We start from the raw sequence: 17,065 nt of genomic DNA on the forward strand, positions 1-17,065 counted from the left end.
ATGGCTGCCATGGTGGATACCGCTCGGCCTGCCCTAGTGAGCGATGTAGATCTCATGCAAGCACGAGCAGCTCTCCAGCACCAGCAGAGTCCAGAAGTCTCCGTTCCTCGCGAATTTATCTCTCGAATTGTTGACGAACTTATCTATCGCCGCGAGACGCATTCCTTCATCGCAGAAATCGAGCACGAACGCTCAAACCTTCGGAATGAACTTCGCAAACACACCCATATCAATGAGGCATTTCAAAAAGAACTACGGGAGATCGGCGAGATCATTACTCAGGTCGCCCATGGCGATCTATCACAGCGGGCACGTATGCACCCCCTCGAGATGTCACCTGACATCGCGACCTTCAAACAGACAATCAATACAATGATGGATCAGTTGCAGGTTTTCAGTCAAGAGGTGTCGAAGGTGGCTAGGGAGGTTGGCACAGAGGGTGTGCTGGGAGGCCAGGCGAAGATCGAGGGCATTCAGGGGATTTGGCATGAATTGACCGTCAATGTGAATGCCATGGCCAATAATCTGACCACGCAAGTCCGCGACATCACAACTGTAACAACCGCGGTTGCCAAGGGTGATTTGCAGCGCAAGGTGCAGGCGGATTGTAAGGGGGAGATATTGCTGTTGAAGAATATCATCAACTCGATGGTCGATCAGCTACGGGAATTTGCGTTCGAGGTTAGCCGGGTTGCCCGCGAGGTCGGGTCAGACGGCGTACTCGGTGGCCAGGCTGTTGTGCATGGCGTTGAGGGTACTTGGAAGAATCTTACGGACAACGTCAACCGCATGGCATCGAATCTAACACAGCAGGTCCGCGAAATTGCCGATGTGACGACCGCCGTTGCACGTGGTGATCTTACAAAGAAGGTGACTGCGGATGTGAAGGGCGAAATTTTAGATCTGAAGCTTACAATAAATGCAATGGTTGATCGGTTGAATCAGTTCGCGTTCGAGGTCAGCCGAGTCGCACGGGAGGTGGGTACAGATGGCACGCTGGGTGGACAAGCGCAGGTCGAAAATGTCGAAGGTCGCTGGCGTGATTTGACGGATAACGTGAATACAATGGCCCAAAATCTTACTCTGCAAGTCCGACAAATATCCAACGTGACCCAGGCCATTGCGCGCGGCGATCTAAGTACCAAAATTGAGGTTCACGCCCAGGGTGAGATCTTGACTCTCAAAGAAACAATCAATAGCATGGTGGATGGGTTGGGTGAATTTGCAGGACAAGTCAAAGGCGTGGCGAGGGACGTGGGTGTCCGGGGTAAACTTGGCGGCCAGGCCAACGTTGCTGGATCTCATGGGATTTGGAGATCGATCAGTGAAGATGTCAACACGATGGCAGACAATCTGACCTCTCAGGTTCGTGCCTTCGGTGAGATCACCGAGGCGGCGATGAGTGGAGATTTCACAAAATTGATTACCGTGTCTGCCTCAGGAGAAATGGACGATTTGAAACAGAAGATCAACAAGATGATCTCGAGTCTGCGTGACAGTATTCAGCGCAACACCGCTGCCCGTGAAGCAGCAGAGTTGGCAAATAGGAGCAAGTCCGAATTTTTGGCCAATATGAGGTACGTTCATCCCTTTCTTCAATTTCACGGGCTTTACTCCTTTTTTTCTGGCCTGGTGCTAACTGTAACATAGCCATGAGATCAGAACTCCAATGAACGGAATAATTGGGCTCTCTAGCCTGGCACTCGACACTGACGATCTCCAAGCTCCCGTGAGAGAGACTCTGAATATGGTACACAATCTTGCCATCTCTCTCTTGACTATCATCGACGACATCCTTGATATCTCCAAGATTGAGGCTAATCACATGATAATTGAGAAGACACCGTTCAGTCTTGGTGCAACGGTTTTCAGTGTTCTGAAAGCACTTTCCGTGGAAACCAACGAGAAGGCATTGGGTCTGGTCTACACAGTAGATGGAGATGTGCCAGATTATCTAGTTGGAGACGCATATCGACTACGGCAAGTCATGTTAAACCTAGTCGGCAATGCCATCAAGTTCACAGATCACGGCGAGATCAGAGTCACGGTAAAGCATGCACAGGACGACAAGTGCGCTTCAGATGAAACGGCCTTCCAGTTCTCAGTCTCAGACCCTGGAATTGGCATCGACGAAAGCAAACTTGGGTTGATCTTTGACAAGTTCCAGCAAGCTGATGGATCGATGACTCGTCGCTTTGGCGGAACGGGATTAGGTCTCGCCATCTCGAAACGACTCGTTTCTCTCATGGGCGGTGATATCTGGGTGACCTCGCACATGGGGGAAGGTAGCACATTCTCATTTACATGCCGGGTGAAGCTAGCTCAACCGCCGTTAAGCTTCGCAGAGCAGCTTGCCCCTCACCGCGGTCGGCGCGTTCTCTTCTTTGACCACGGTCTTGCGCGTGATTTTTCAATAGCAAAAGTGCTCGTTGAACTCGGATTAGAACCAGTAATTGCTACAACGGAGCAGCTTGAATGTGGCCAGTTGAAAAGTAACTGGGGGTGCACCTTCGACGCGATCCTAATCGAAAACTTGGAGACCGCCACAAAAATCCGAGCCTTTCCGGACCTTCAACCCATTCCACTAGTTATTACAGCACACGCCGTATCCCTGGCGCTCAGAGCTGCTGGTGAACTCGGCATAGCATCCTACATAGCAGTGCCCTGTCGACCTGTTGATCTATGGAACGGCATTCTTCCAGCCCTCGGCAACCGCGCAACCCGCACCCCATCAGGCTACACACGCTCGTTAGCAATTCTTTTAGCAGAGGATAATGATGTGAACCAAAAGGTCGCCGTTCGCATCCTTGAAAAGTTCAACCACAACGTCACGGTCGTGGAAAATGGCCTCCAAGCCGTGAAAGAGGCCAAACACAACCGCTACGATGTAGTCCTCATGGACGTCCAGATGCCCGTAATGGGTGGTTTTGAGGCCACGGGGAATATCAGACAGTATGAGAAGATGAATGGGCTTCCTCGCACGCCTATTATTGCTCTCACCGCGCATGCTATGCTCGGGGATCGAGATAAGTGCATACAAGCCGGCATGGACGATTACCTGTCTAAGCCCTTGGACTCTAGTCGCATGATGCAGACTATCTTGAAGTGCTCCGCTATGAATCTTGCCTCTCTGCCTGCTACTGAGGGCTGAAAAATACTCCAGCTCATTGCCCGTTGTTCCAACATTGACTACGCCTTCACTCTTCGTCCAAGTCTCCTTTTCCTGCGTAAAAGCTTATCTGGCTATCCAGTCGAGACCATCTCCCCCAAATGAACTTTGACCAACATCCCTTCCCACTCTCCAAGAGGTTTCATGTTCTAACCCCGAAGAAATGCCCTGTCCCTTTTCTCTCGCAACCTGAATACGTCTATAGGTTGATTATGAACCCCAGCATTCTGTTTATGAGTTTCATTTTTTTGAAATACCCCATACCCAGCAATCGATCAACATTTTTCTTTCTTTCAAGGTAGTCAAATCCATTGTTTGGCTCCTTGGTACATGTGATGGAATGGATTCAAATAATGTCTGAAGGTGTCTATGGTTCATTTGCAGTGTCTGATGTGTTCTTGTTTATTTATATTCTTTACGCACACGAACCCACACACATCAAATCCATTCCAAGAATTTAGAACTGGATTGTGTTGAAGCCCCCTTTAGCTTTCCGATCAAGGCTCACATGAGATACAAATAGCCTCTGCTCGTGTCATAATGTGTTTTAACAATAAATAGGCACGTTGCTGTACCATGTGCACACTAGCAAAGTAATTTCATACCGAAAGGAAGAACATCCAAATTAAACCTGTGCACGACTTCTCCAATCCAATCCAGAACTCACCTGATATTTCCCCTTCCGACACCCCTTCCCCCCAGAAATCTGACCTCCCTGCAACCGCTGCCATATATCCTCATCACGCTGCACATTTCTCCTTCCAAGACCGAGGTACTCACCGAAGCGGTTCTTAAGCTCAGAATCCTCAGGCGCAACGTGAGCATGAGTCCTACTCATAGCAGAATCCCACCATAATGATTTAAGCGGATGCAAGATGAAATCCTTCAGAAGGCCCGAACCAACCTTGTGCGTTTTGGATACTATCTCGCGTAGCGTGTTGCTGAAGGCTAAGACGAGGGAGAGGGAGATTATTGCGAAGGATGCCGGGGCTGGTAAATGTTAGCACGAGGATTGAAGTGGCATTTGAACGAAACAGACCTGCGATCTCGAACATGTCTCCCAGGGTTGGGTTTGCTTGTTCGCCGCTCCATTCTCGGGCGTTGATTCCAAACAGGGAGGTGAAGAAAGATAGAGGAAGGAAGCTTGGGTTGTCAGATATAGTTGTTGAGATTATGGTGGAGAGAGTATGCAGACTTACACAACACTGAAAACGGTAAAGACCATCACTGCTCGGGATTGCGTTTGAGCGACTTCAGCTTGCCATCGAGTCATTTTGGCTTCGTCGACATTTGCCTGCTTTTGTTTAAGATCGAGGAGGGTTTCGACCTGTTTAGTTAGTATGTACGAGCAATAAATAGGGTATACCGCCCTTACTGCTTTCTGTGTTAGATGGCTATTTTCTTTCATCTCGTTGATTTGCGAACGATATTCGTCAGTGCGCTCCTGTGCTGTGTCGAGGAATGATTTCCCATGTTTCCCGAGGTCAAAATATTTGACCATACTTTTGATAACGGTATCTTGTTGATCGAGCAATTTTAGGATGATGGAGAGCTCGTTTTCGATGTCACGTAGCTCGAGTAGAACGGAGAGATCTTCTCGGTTTCGACGAGCATCCCGGAATTCTTTATCTTCTTGCTGGGCGGCTGTCATGATCTTGCCATCTGAGTCACGGTCATGATCCGCTGGGCGGTTGGTGAAGCCTCTATTTCGGAAGCGCCTGAAAGACTTGGTGACAGATTCGCTCTGATTTTGTTAACCGTAGTCAGTTGAAGAACATACTAGAAGGGATTAACCTTACCAAAATACTGATTGACTCCTCAAAAATGCGCAGTACTTGCAGATCTTGATGCAGAGTCTTATCCAGGAGAACAGTGACAGCATGCAGCATAATGAGAGCAGCCAAGTCACCGGCGGTCTCAAAGCGACGCGAGAGATCCCCATTTAACTCGTTATAGATGCTGCTGTGCAAATTGGACTGTTCAAAAAGCTTTCCCTCGGAGGTAGTAGCCTCCTGATTCGGGAAGAACGTAATCACAGTCTTCTGATCGAGAATCCAAAGCCAGAGTTGATCAACCATCAGAACATTACCATCCATAAACTCGCCACTGTTATCCTCGTTCTCGGGATCATCCTGTGCAGACTTCAGATACTCCTTTAGCTGCTCGTCAATGCGGACTGGTCTGCGCGTGCGTTTCCAGAGTATCTGATCGTCGTCCCGAGCGATAGTCGAGCGCAGGTTGGGATACCCATATTGATCTAGTGTGCGACGGAAGTGCAGTGGAGGCTCGCAACCAAGATAGGTCCATATGAGTTGTGCTTCCAGGCTTGCTTTTGAGATTCGGTCTGGGACGGGCCTGGATCGGCCTTGGTTGAGTCGGTCTTCGACTACTTTGCGCCGTTGAATTAGGTTGCGGTATGTATCCCAATGCAGCTGGGGTGAGTTAGCAAAATATAGAAGAAGGGGGTTTGACGAACAAGGTGCACCAACATAAGGAGCCTGAGATGAGAACAGGTTAGTGTGGATATTGATATGGAGGACTTGAAGCATACATATAGAGCGAGTTGAGGGTCCTTCGAAGTATCAGAAGAGCTTTGTTGCAAATCCTTTTGTCTTGAGTGAAGACACGCGGGCTTGACGAAACGTGCATGAGGCTCGAGATGACGAGCTCTATTAAGCCGGAGGAACCAATTTTCGTCATCGATAAATTTTCGAACACTGCAGAAGGAAGTCAGCTCAGTGCAAAGGTATCTCGCGGAGTTGATGGGCCCTACAAATTAGGCCTTTTTCTATCCTGACATGCTCGGCGGATGACTTGGGATACCCAACCAGTGTGCGTATATGGCACATGGATCCACATCAGTTTCTCAGTATCAGCTTCAGGTCGATCGAAACGTGGCACTGCTCGGGGTGTATCCGGTCTGTCTGCATCCTGATTTATGCGATCACGAGTAGACTTGGGTATTGCCAGTAAAGGCGATTGCACTGGTTGCGATGTAGAAGAGCTTCTATCACTTATTAGCTTTGGGTTTCGACTCAGGTTTCTGAGTGTGATTTTCTTACGAAGATGGACGTTCAGTACTTCTCTGGGAGCTACTTTCAGAAGTACTACGACGGTAGGTTCGCTCCCGAGAGATAAATCCTAGCGCCTTGGTGAGTGAACTCCTCCGTTTCTGTTCCTCTGGCGGAGATGGAATTTCACTTTGTGAATCATTCAAGGAGCCGTCGTCCCACTCTGCTTCCGTGATTTGAATCTTTGGAAGTGGACCAGATGGATCATCAAAGCTTTGCCTGTAGGGTAGAGGGGCTGGCAGAGGCCTAGGCTGCTCATCATGATATTTTTGAAGCTGATCATGCAGATCGGATCCAGGAGTAAGGGAAGATGATCGAGGACTATAAAAACTGCTGATTGACGAATCATCCAAGCCACTGGGCTGAACTCGACCTAGTCTCTCCCGAAGGCAAGCTGACGGACCCCGAGAAAGGTAGTCTTCCAAAGACACCGTGGTTGACCACAGCTTAAGTGGAATTTCTTCAGTGACACCCAGTGCAGGATTCTCGAAGAAACCACTGATTTGGACCATGACTTTTTGCTCTACACCCAACGGAGTGTCCTCACGCTTTGATATTTCAACAGCATTGTCAACCGCATCACCAAGCTCCTGTAGAAATCGGTCTCGTGTGGACTTTTGATCGTGGAAAGTTGCCGTTCCCGCATGGTCTGTTGCCATGGGTAGTTCCTTTTCATGCTCAATATTTAACAAACCCGACCGGATCGAAGTGATGGGTACATGAGACTCAAGTAAGCTATTCGTCTCAGCGTCGATTACATGCATAATTGAATCCACAGTCTCGAGAAAAGACCAGAGCTTCATATCGGCCGAAAGAGTCTTGAATTGGTTCGATAGATGCCATAGCCGCTCTTGACGGGGACGCAGTTGCTTCCTGAGCGCTGCCGGGGTCTCATGATCTAGATGCAGGAGATGGCAAATACTAGCAGCATATTCATCGGCGGAGAGATATGTGGAGCCTTGGTGGGGAGTTGCAAAGAAGGCGATGCCATGGCAGCTGGTTAGGATTGACTGGCTCGGCTCTCGCGATGCCATGGCTAGAGCTGCTTTAACAACGAGACCCCCAGTGCTATGGCAGATGAAAAAGATGGGACGTCGACTTGGCTGGTGATGTTTTGGTAAACAATTGATGGTTATCCCTGAGAAGAGAAAATGCTAACATACCTCATGTTTCCGCTTTGTATGTAGTTGGTTCAATAGTCGTTTACCCAAGGTGTCAATTTTATCGTCACACAGGTCTCCATAGTTATACAGCAGAACTCGTGCTCGAGGTATGCGCTGTAGTAGTTCAGTATCAAGCCAGGACGATGTCGCGTCATGCGCTGTCCATGTCTTTCTATGATGGGCACCGATAGGCGGGACGGCGACAATGCTAAGAAATGAGCCTTTGAATGAACATGATAGAAATGGAATAAGCACTTACTCGACATCAGTATCGTCTGCAATCGCGATGTGCTCGAACCAGGAGGGCGTCTGGTTCGTTACGGGTGGCCGCGAAGTCATATTACCGAGATGGGCATGCGTATAGAGAGACGTGGAGAAAATAGCGGGGACCAAGTCAGAGGCAATCTGGGCATTTTTAAAATTCCAACAATCAAGGAGGCATTTCAGCCTCAAGAGGGGTCCGGATGATCGCGCCCCGACGCCCTGGTTCGCCCGGTGATTTGAATTCCACCCCATGCAGAGCTGTGTTTGTGGGTCAAAGCGATGTCTTTGGCTATATTAGACTGTTTCATGTCCAGAGAGAGGGAGAGAGAGAGAGATTTCCATTATTGCACATACATAGAAAACACCCAAATTCCAAATGCTCATGCAACCATTCTATAACCTGGCTCATGCGGTATCATCGGAAACGCCATGACGAAATAAAAAAGTGGAGAGAGACAGCGCATATGCATTACAGTTCTACAATAGGGGGAGATTATGCGTCAGAGTGTCGCCGTTCGTTAACCTCTCGGGCCATGCGTTTTCCAAGCTCATAGGTTGAGATCATGATGGCGCACGCCGGGGCAACTTTTAGACATCGCGCCGTCCAACCACGGAATAGGCCAGCAGTACCTTCTTCACGGAAGATGTGCATGAGAAATTTCGGTAAGGGCAATTGCTCTGGCGCCAAGATGCCAGTGGGTAATGCCGTGCGGGGAGTGGTGCCAGTGAGAGGGATGTCGTCCAAATGTCGGAAAACTTGCTGTCGGGTCTTACCAACATCGAAAGGAGTAGTAACAAGTGCTGCTAAGGATCCTGAAATACCTCCGGAAATGAAACTATCGAGGAAAGCTTGGAGGCTTGACTCTGGAGGCTCTTTCTCAGAGCCCGAAAGATGAGGAGCCTTCTGGCGCGCCGCAATCAGTGCCTTTCTCACCTCCTCATATCCCCACCAGTAGAGTCCGGAGAAAGGAACATCGCGCCACATGGTGAGAGTGAACCCTCGCCAGAGCGAGCTGTATCCCTTTGCCTGCGTCATATGGTACAAATCCTGCACAGTGGCGCTGAAGTGGCCCGCACCCGTTCCCGGAGTTGCCTGGAGACGCGTCCGAAACATCTCCAGCGGACTGGTTGCTGCTGCAGCTGCGACGCGAGCCAAGGACCCGGCTATCAAGGGCGCATAGCCTTCGGACACGTGCTGCTTGATGGGACTCCGATCATCTGTACGCAACCAGTCATAACCAGCAAAGTAGATGACATTGGCCGGGATTCCCATCATCAGTGTCGGGCTCAGCCCTCGCCACAGTGTCAAGGTTCCTTCATTGCGCGCGATCTTCCGAAGTCCATCGAGTGTTGATGTGAATGTTTTCCGCTGCGTTTCTTTGACCGCGCAGTCAATCGCCGGGTGTAAATTAGTTCCGACCGCGGTCACCTGAGGCCCTAGCATGCATATTTGGGCATCGTTTCCGACCCAGAAGACCTCGCGACAGCAGGAGGTGATCCCGAGATTTGGAGGGAGATTTTTCAAGGTTTGGGTGGTGTGAGAGGTAAAGGGGGAATGGTTGTAGACCTGTGATTGCGACTGTAAGCGGACTCGTACGACATCCAATGGTGTCACTGGAAGCTGTTAGTGCTGGGTTTCCAAGGACCAGAAGCTCTTCCGACACACCTAGAAGTCCGGTCAAGACATTGCCGGCGGTCGCAGACACCATCCGCTGCCCAGGAGTGATATCATCTGTTGGAACAGGGGTCTTGGGCGCGGGGGGAGAGCCTGTCGCAGACGTGGTGGCCATTGTAGAATCTTCAAACTGTGCAGTCCATGACGTCCCCAGATCGGTGTTTGAGTCTGTGCGGAACTGGCTGCCAGTGCTATGGCCTGAAGCGAATTCCACGTGCGGCATTCAATCAGTTCGATGCGAAAACAATCCAGAGGTGTCGGCGCTTCAGTTGAAAGAAAACGAATGCGTCACCACAGGGAAAGGAACCTTGGAGGTTTTTCGGGGTTTCGCGGGTGGCGGTGGGCGGAGATAAGCGTTTTAGGGAGATTGTCGATGATTCGGAGCTATTTGAAGGACTGAAGGGATTGGAGGGACGTGATTTTAGCAACTTCTAGTATGATTTCTCTTCAAATTTTTGAATCCGGTCACAAATTGGATGGGCTGTTTCTTTCTAGGCCCATGGTTTTTCACATGGCTTATCAATCTGATCTCATCTCCGAGGTCGGACAGGCAAAAGAGGCTATTTCGGCTCGACCATAGGGAAGATCGCTAGTGGACCTTGTGTAGTGGGGGTTGTGTAGGTTTTTAGAAGAGATGAAGTATCCATATTTCGTGAATTGATAGATCTGAAGATGTGCATATGTTGGCTATCAAAATGGAAGTCTGAAACCTGAGCCCGTGCTTAGCCGGCTATAACCAAGTCCCTTACTTCGAAGACCTTGTTCCATCCTAGCCCATATCCTCGTTTTTCTTTCTTTAGCTTACGCTAGACCTGGAGTCGAAGCTATAAAGATGTAGCCATTTTCTCTATGGACATGTGGATTTGGTGAAATTTGGTCAGTCAACTAACATTTGAGAGGTAGGCTTCAACTTTCCCATTAAAAGTGGCATTGCGTTTCACGCCTTTTTTTCCCCCATACAATCGGCATTTTGGAAGTAGTCATAGTTTAAGCCATTCATGTCGCAGCAACTCCGCAGCTGACTTTCGGTGTGCTGGATCAATTGTAAGCATGCTTTGGAGGAAGTCGATGAAGATGGGAATTTCAGTGTCGGGCATATCATTGGGTTTGAGAAAAGGCCTTTCTGTGCCATTTATGACCCTTTCGAGACTCGTCGGTATCAGATCCGAGATTCGAAGAAGAGATCCTAAGGAGAGTGAGTCAAAACCGAAAACATGATGTCGGTACTCTTCTTCTTTTTCAAAAAGCAAGGCATTACCATTTGTGTTGAAGAACTCTGCAGTCTTGCTTCCGTCTTGAAGAAGCCCGGGCGGGAAATCACCAAGTACTTCAATCGTCCTAGCGAGTCGGTCATCATCAGCTGTCCATGAACCATTTTTTGATCCCACTCCAGAGAAAGGCACTATCCCCTGGACAAATTCAATGATCTATTTGATAAGTAGGGGAGATAAGACAGCAGGGCCATATTTGGAGCCGGTAGATTGAAAGCTCACAAGGCAACCGAGGCTCCAGATATCAACCTTCGCATCCCAACGAGCACCGATCGTAACTTCGGGTGCTCGTAAAGCTGGAGATCGGACTAAGTCTGATAGATGATTGTCTGACCAAGAAGCTACAGCTAGTGTAAGCGTGCCGTCCATCTAATTACAAGACGAGTGATGCATACCAACGCCGAAGTCAATTATTTTGATGTGCGGATTACGCATACTCGAGATGAGCGGTGTGCTGATGACCTCTCCGAGTGGCTTGGTAATACCACACTCAGTACTGATCCGAGGAGGAGTTTCCGATAGATCTTTCTCAATGGTTTCTTCCGGAGTTTCCAGCTGGAGTAGTATGTTGGTAGGCTTTAGATCTGTGTGTCCATTGTGATTAGCACCATGATTGTGAGTAGAAGGCGATTTATAAGGTATAGCCATACCGGTATGAACGATTCCACACTCTCTATGGAGAAAATCCAACCCCAGTAAAAACTGTCGCGCTATGGTTCTTACTGCCATGAGAGGCAATCTTCCATCTTCAAATTTTGCGGTTTGAAAATCCAAGTGGTGACCCAACACGTCGAAGACAAGGCACATGTGCTGTCCATTTGGCCCTTCATGTTCGAATTGATCTAGGAGGGATAACACGAAATGTTGACCGCCGTGGTTGCTTTTCTTGGCACTATGGGATAACCTGGAGAGAATCTCTCGCTCGAAGATATCGTGCGAGCCGCCGTAGCAATCAGCTCTGAGTATTTTGAGTGCCACATATCTCTGAACCCTTCAGCCCTGGATAAGCCCAATGTGTAACTAATTCGAAGAACTACACTCACTTGGAATTCCTAGCTAGCCAAACAGTAGAATACTGCCCATAGCCTAGTTTCCTCATCACTTTGTAAGTACCAGAGCTAAAAGTGTCTCCAAGTGAAACTGGATGGAAGACTCCGGTAGAATAAAAGTCTGGCTCTTCTGTTGTCAGGTGTAGATTGGGGGATCTTGATATTTGAGAAGCAGGCTCAAAGTATCTTGCGAGCCAAGATCGAGAATTCATCCGGCTCAAAGCCTTTTTGAAATTTGGAATCATGTTGGAATGTAATTTTGCAAGATTTGTAGTATGGATCTTCTGGGTAGTTTGTCAATAAAATTGTAAGTGATCAGGGGGATCGCACCTGCTGACAAGTTCAGTATCCCCGTAGGCAAATCAGGCCGCTACTCCTGATAGAATACATATGACTAGTCATTCGCTAGGCCAAAAGATCATAAGCATATGCATTAGGCCCTAACTTCCGTTAGGGACCACAGTTCCCAGGCGCGACAATTAGGTGGACGAAACCTATAGGAATGTCCCGGATACAGCAGGCGGTATGTAGGGTTTCCAAAATGCCTACAGACGCACTGTTCCTAGCCCAGGCAACCTGGGAACAATCCTTATTCAATAACGAACATACATATCCTTTAGCCTTGATCCCCTAGATCTTCATTCTTCCTTTTCACTGTTTTGGGATTCATTATAATTAGCCACATCACACCATGTCACATCACATCACTTTATGCCCCGTCATATCCATTGGTCAATGCTAGCCCTCTATGTTGTCTTGCGGTAAATCATACCCAGAGTCTTAGGATGCATTAATAAGTGTTTAGGGGTAGTACCATTGATGTTCTGGGAGATTGGTTACTGATGACAAGGACGCTACCTACGTATGACGCCGCCCTGCAGGCAAAAATTAGCCTCACATTGTCTCACATCACATCATTACCTCTCAAAGCCTATGACTCCACAGATGTGCGTATTTATCATGAGCTTGGGGGCCTGTACGAGCGATTTATTACTAGGCTATCTGTCAGTCATATATATGTACCTGGTCTCCGCTCATCCTGGGACGAGGTCCTCGAAGTGTGTACTAAAGTACTTTGTATTCTTTCGTTGGTGCCAATGCGTTTTTCAAGAGACATACAAGGTCTTCTCTATGTAAGCTATCGAATGTCTACCTAGCGAGGTACTTCGATTTTCAAGTTGATCAATCCTTGTCCCGTACACTGGCATGTTCTGTCCTGCCACGAGTGGTTTCCTAGACTTAACCCTAGTGTAGATGATCAACAGTCGCAATTGACCTTGGGAATATCAAAGCGATTATTGTTTGGACGTGCAGCCTGTCTAGGCGCTTACTGAAAGCAGGTGAGTGTTTTTCACTTTTTATGAGGGATCTCAATGAGGACCCTGTTAAACCGCAGCAGTTCGCCCTCCTTGTTACTAAAGACACACCATTCTTATTTTATCTTGGACCTTCCTTGCTAGAACCTTTTTTCTGAATCCTTGCAATCATAATTTCGAGCCCCTATTCTCGGTTATCCCCGCACCGACGCTGGGATGCTCTCTGCGTTCTCACTTTGGTGCGGAATTCGGGTATCCTGATGAACTTTGTCATGGTCTGACGATACTACGGGGGACTGGGAAGAAACAGAAGGTTCAGGGATTGGGGGCGTGAGCTCTGCAACTGGAATACTACAAACGATATTCATATCTGCTGGTTGTTGCAGAATAAATCTGGCTCAGTCATACAAATTGAATATTGCCTATTGTCAGCGTTGTCCGCATAGATTGGAAAAAGAGCGGATTTTGTTTTTTTGAGTCAGTGTAGAGAACTCAGAGGATTTTTTTAACCTATATATTGGTCGTCCCATTCATTGTTGAAACCGTGGATTTCGCTTCATATATACTACGAAGTGAAACCAAGACAACCTTTGGGATTATCTATATTAAAGTCTTCAATCTAAGAGTTAGTTACGTGCTTTCAGCTTGGTAATTTAAATCGGACAAAGGCAGTCATCCAAAGATGTAGATACCTTCCTCTAAAGAAGCTCTCATTGAATCAATAGTCCTTTCATTACTTGGTCATGTGTTATTTCTAGCTAATTCTAAGAGCCTGTCCCTTCCAACAATAAAGCAGTTTCTTAAATCTCGATCCGTCTGAGAGGCTATGAGGGTTGCGGAATGCAAAAATTGTGTTAAGATACCAACTTATGTTGCATACTTCATTGGTCTCGGTCCGGATAAGCATCATACAACCCATCAGCAACGCGAATGTTGTTGAAAGATGCTTCACCCTCTCCATTTTGGAAGAAGCGAATCTCAGTAGAGTTTTCGTACCAAGGCCTGGAATAAATTAGTTTACGAAGACAAATCAAAGCAAAGGGGATGGAAACATACCGGACCCAGGTGGACAGTACAAAGCGAGAGTTCGCGTAGACTTCCAGCACAGAGTTGTCCACCACGATGGTGAGGCTTAGAGTCTCAATGTGCTCCTCACCAACCTCGCTGGAATGAGACGAGTGGGCATCGCTTTCTGGCGCAGGGTCAGACTTGCAGTCAGTCGAATGATGCACACCCTGTTCGTCCTTTTCACCACACTTGTGGTCGCCGTGGCCGGCGTAGCCACCTTGGCCGCCGTGACCACCGTAAATCCCATGGCCACCGCTGCCTCCATTACCACTATCACTGCTATTGTTGCCACAGTTGTCGTTGATGTCAAATAGACGAAGACGTCCAGACTCTGGTGACGCATCGATGCCGGAGGTGGTGTCTGCAGCAGCGCTGGTTTTGGACCGATCAATCATGATGGACTCATTTGAGAACTGGTAGTAAATAGTGGTTGACTCAAGCTCGGATGCCAGGATCTGGAAACCGGTTTGCAGGCCAGAAGCACGTGCGTCGAAGCTGATCTCAGCTTCCAGAACAAAGAACTTGGTATCCGGGGAGCGAGTAAAGGGAATGACACCGGCACTCGTGAGCGTCCGGCCTGGCTCGGTGAAGCCAGGAGTATCAGTCATAGCACTGTAGGTCTCCCGGGCAATGTCGATTCCAAGTGTCTCAAGTTCAACGCACTCACCCGCGGAGTCGGAGTCAGCAGTTAAACGCCACGAACCTGTCTCCTTCACAAGATCGTTGTTGACCACATTGGGAATGGCTTTGATGGACAACTCGCGCGCCGTCAACAAAGTGTTTTGCCATCCTTGTTGCGCCGCTGGGAAGCCCACAATTCCCCCGAAAACATCTCCAGTGAGCCACACATAGCTGATAAAACGGTCCGGGGCGCCGCTGGCAGTAGATGGGAGGGAAGACTGGGGAACAACTTTGCCCGCTGCGGCATAAGAAGCCAAGCCCCAGTCAAAGACACCAACCATATCAGGGGTGAATGTGACGTTTTCACCCTCGGAGACTCCAATTGACCCTGCTAGCCAAAGCTGGGCATGGAGTGAAGAGACCGATGGCTGGATGGGCACGTATGAGCTCTCTACTGCAATGGTCATGAAAGGACTGCCGCTGTAGCTGTAACCTTCTCTGGTGAGGCCGAATGCGTTGGTAGTCTCGAAATTGTATCCAAAGACCTTTGACCAGTCTCCATTTCCCCACGTTGAGTTGGCCGGCTCATTGTACCATTCTCCAAGATACTCCCACTGCTCGAAATCGGGGCTCGTGTTCTGGTAGAGGAACAGGCCAGGTCCGACATCATGAACACCACCTGAAATGGTCGTATACCAAGTACCTTCGGTATTTCCAAGAGATTTGTCTAGATCCACGTTTTGGAAAACGTACGGGTCGCGGAAACCTGTTACATTCACGTCTACTGGGGGCTCGGGAATCACAGGCGGAATATCCAGCTTGGTAAAGTTCTTTCCTCCGTCGTATGTGACGGCCAGAGACTGTGATTCACTTCCTCGGGTGTAAGCCAGTGTCCAATGGATTGGCAAGGACGAGACAGAGGTGTATAACAAGGTCGGTTTGTCGTCAACTCCTCTCGGGATCACAGAGCCATCGAAAACCGCAACGGGGTCATTGGGACCGCCAGCAACGATAGAGAAGTTGCCATTGGGTCTCACATCGTAATAATGAACAAGATCCTCCGTGAGAACTGCCGCGATTCCAGTACCGTTGTGGAGAAATCCGACGTGGAAGCGCCCTGTCTCAGGATCAACGTAGTGGGCGCATGGATCGCCAATCTGGCCGTTTGGTGGAAGCACATGCGTGTGGGGCCTCCATGTCTCGAACAAAGAGAGTTCAGGTAGAGTCGCGAGATCGGGGGGCGGAGCGTTGTAGTCTTGTGCAGTGGCTCTCTCCCAGATCAAGGCCAAAACCGATGCTGTCGTTGCAGCCTTCATGATGTTGAAGGTTTGATTGGAAATTGAATGAATTGAATGACCTTTCGAGATGATTCTTGCGGATATTTGTACTTTGCACAGCGAAACAACATTCTCTCATCAACTGTGCATTGTTATTTCGAAGGAAATAGAGAACATTCTCACCCCCTGGAAGATCGCATCCTAGAGCACCACCGAGGAATTTCAATACCAGCGAGAAAGAAGACTTACGCTTGACGTATTGAGCTGAGAATATGCATTTACGTAGGGGGCGGATTGTGGAATGCAAACAAGCTGTCTAGGTAACGCCCTCATTCTTCGGAGAAATGAAACAAGTAGCCACTAGAATCTTGCCAAGGCAACGACGATACTTAAATATAACGGCTAAAGGAATGCTAGTGACCCTCATTTCTTTCAGAGCAACTACTCCGTACAGCAAGCTACACTCTTTCTTGGCAACACTGCATCAGAAGAAGAATCCACGATGACAAGGAAGTGCGTGGCACAATGTGGATTGAAGAGGTGAGGGAGTTAAGTTCTGAATTACAGAATCCAGTATGTTCCTATGATGTTGATCCTTTGGGTATGTCTATACATATCCGTAGCCGCGTTACTTGAATTACACGTCAACGCTGCTGACCGAAAATCGTAAATGGAGGCCGCAAATTCATTTGAATTTACATGATCTCACCAAAAAGTTGCATATTTTGGTGATTTAGAATATATTAATACAAGCCCTATGTAAAAACAGGGAAGGAAAAGGCTATACAGTGCCGGCACTATCTAGGATGTCTAAGTATCACATCGGTATAGTTGTAGGAAAGAGGATGCCACGGATTCGTACTTGAAATAATATATCTATGAAAGATGAATGGGTAGATTGCTCTCCAATCAATCACAACTGCCCAATTGTCTACCTAATGAGCTTCTCCATGCTCATTCAGATTTTGCTACCTTAGTATGCCACTCCATGCTGTAAGAACCACCTTCAACATCCAGGGCTCATTCACACTCTCTTATACAAAGCCACAATAATCAAAGGGAAGAGGAGCTGAAGCTTCTCAAACAACAACACGGCAACTTCTTGGGAGCTATCTATCAGA

The 17,065-nt window shown here is 48.3% G+C and overlaps 5 protein-coding genes across 5 annotated transcripts; 1 reads left to right on the forward strand and 4 right to left on the reverse strand.

Moving 5' to 3' along the window:
* Positions 1-3,151, forward strand: Pdw03_2370 (CheY-like superfamily; the record flags this gene model as incomplete). Its single annotated transcript, XM_014681634.1, has 2 exons — positions 1-1,577; positions 1,651-3,151. 2 exons carry the CDS (start codon positions 1-3, stop codon positions 3,149-3,151), a joined length of 3,078 nt encoding a protein of 1,025 aa, XP_014537120.1.
* Positions 3,152-3,794: 643 nt separating this feature from the next.
* Positions 3,795-7,742, reverse strand: Pdw03_2371 (Mg2+ transporter protein, CorA-like; the record flags this gene model as incomplete). The annotated part of the gene is made up of 11 exons (XM_066100171.1): positions 3,795-4,159; positions 4,209-4,312; positions 4,369-4,496; positions 4,545-4,913; positions 4,969-5,601; positions 5,659-5,667; positions 5,721-5,886; positions 5,943-6,176; positions 6,232-7,343; positions 7,404-7,611; positions 7,663-7,742. 11 exons carry the CDS (start codon positions 7,740-7,742, stop codon positions 3,795-3,797), a joined length of 3,408 nt encoding a protein of 1,135 aa, XP_065955571.1.
* A 418-nt stretch (positions 7,743-8,160) lies between these two features.
* Positions 8,161-9,565, reverse strand: Pdw03_2372 (Mitochondrial substrate/solute carrier; the record flags this gene model as incomplete). Its single annotated transcript, XM_014681636.1, has 2 exons — positions 8,161-9,281; positions 9,334-9,565. 2 exons carry the CDS (start codon positions 9,563-9,565, stop codon positions 8,161-8,163), a joined length of 1,353 nt encoding a protein of 450 aa, XP_014537122.1.
* A 757-nt stretch (positions 9,566-10,322) lies between these two features.
* On the reverse strand, positions 10,323-11,359 carry Pdw03_2373 (Calcium/calmodulin-dependent protein kinase II isoform; the record flags this gene model as incomplete). The annotated part of the gene is made up of 6 exons (XM_066100172.1): positions 10,323-10,528; positions 10,601-10,769; positions 10,836-10,954; positions 11,009-11,197; positions 11,264-11,286; positions 11,337-11,359. The coding sequence occupies 6 exons, from the start codon at positions 11,357-11,359 to the stop codon at positions 10,323-10,325; spliced, it is 729 nt and encodes a 242-aa protein (XP_065955572.1).
* Positions 11,360-13,859: 2,500 nt separating this feature from the next.
* Pdw03_2374 (Glycoside hydrolase, family 32) lies at positions 13,860-15,983 on the reverse strand (the record flags this gene model as incomplete). Its single annotated transcript, XM_014681637.1, has 2 exons — positions 13,860-13,980; positions 14,035-15,983. The coding sequence occupies 2 exons, from the start codon at positions 15,981-15,983 to the stop codon at positions 13,860-13,862; spliced, it is 2,070 nt and encodes a 689-aa protein (XP_014537123.1).
* Positions 15,984-17,065: the final 1,082 nt, after the last annotated feature.

Source organism: Penicillium digitatum, chromosome 1 (assembly GCF_016767815.1).
Source record: "Penicillium digitatum chromosome 1, complete sequence".
Classification (NCBI taxonomy): domain Eukaryota; kingdom Fungi; phylum Ascomycota; class Eurotiomycetes; order Eurotiales; family Aspergillaceae; genus Penicillium; species Penicillium digitatum.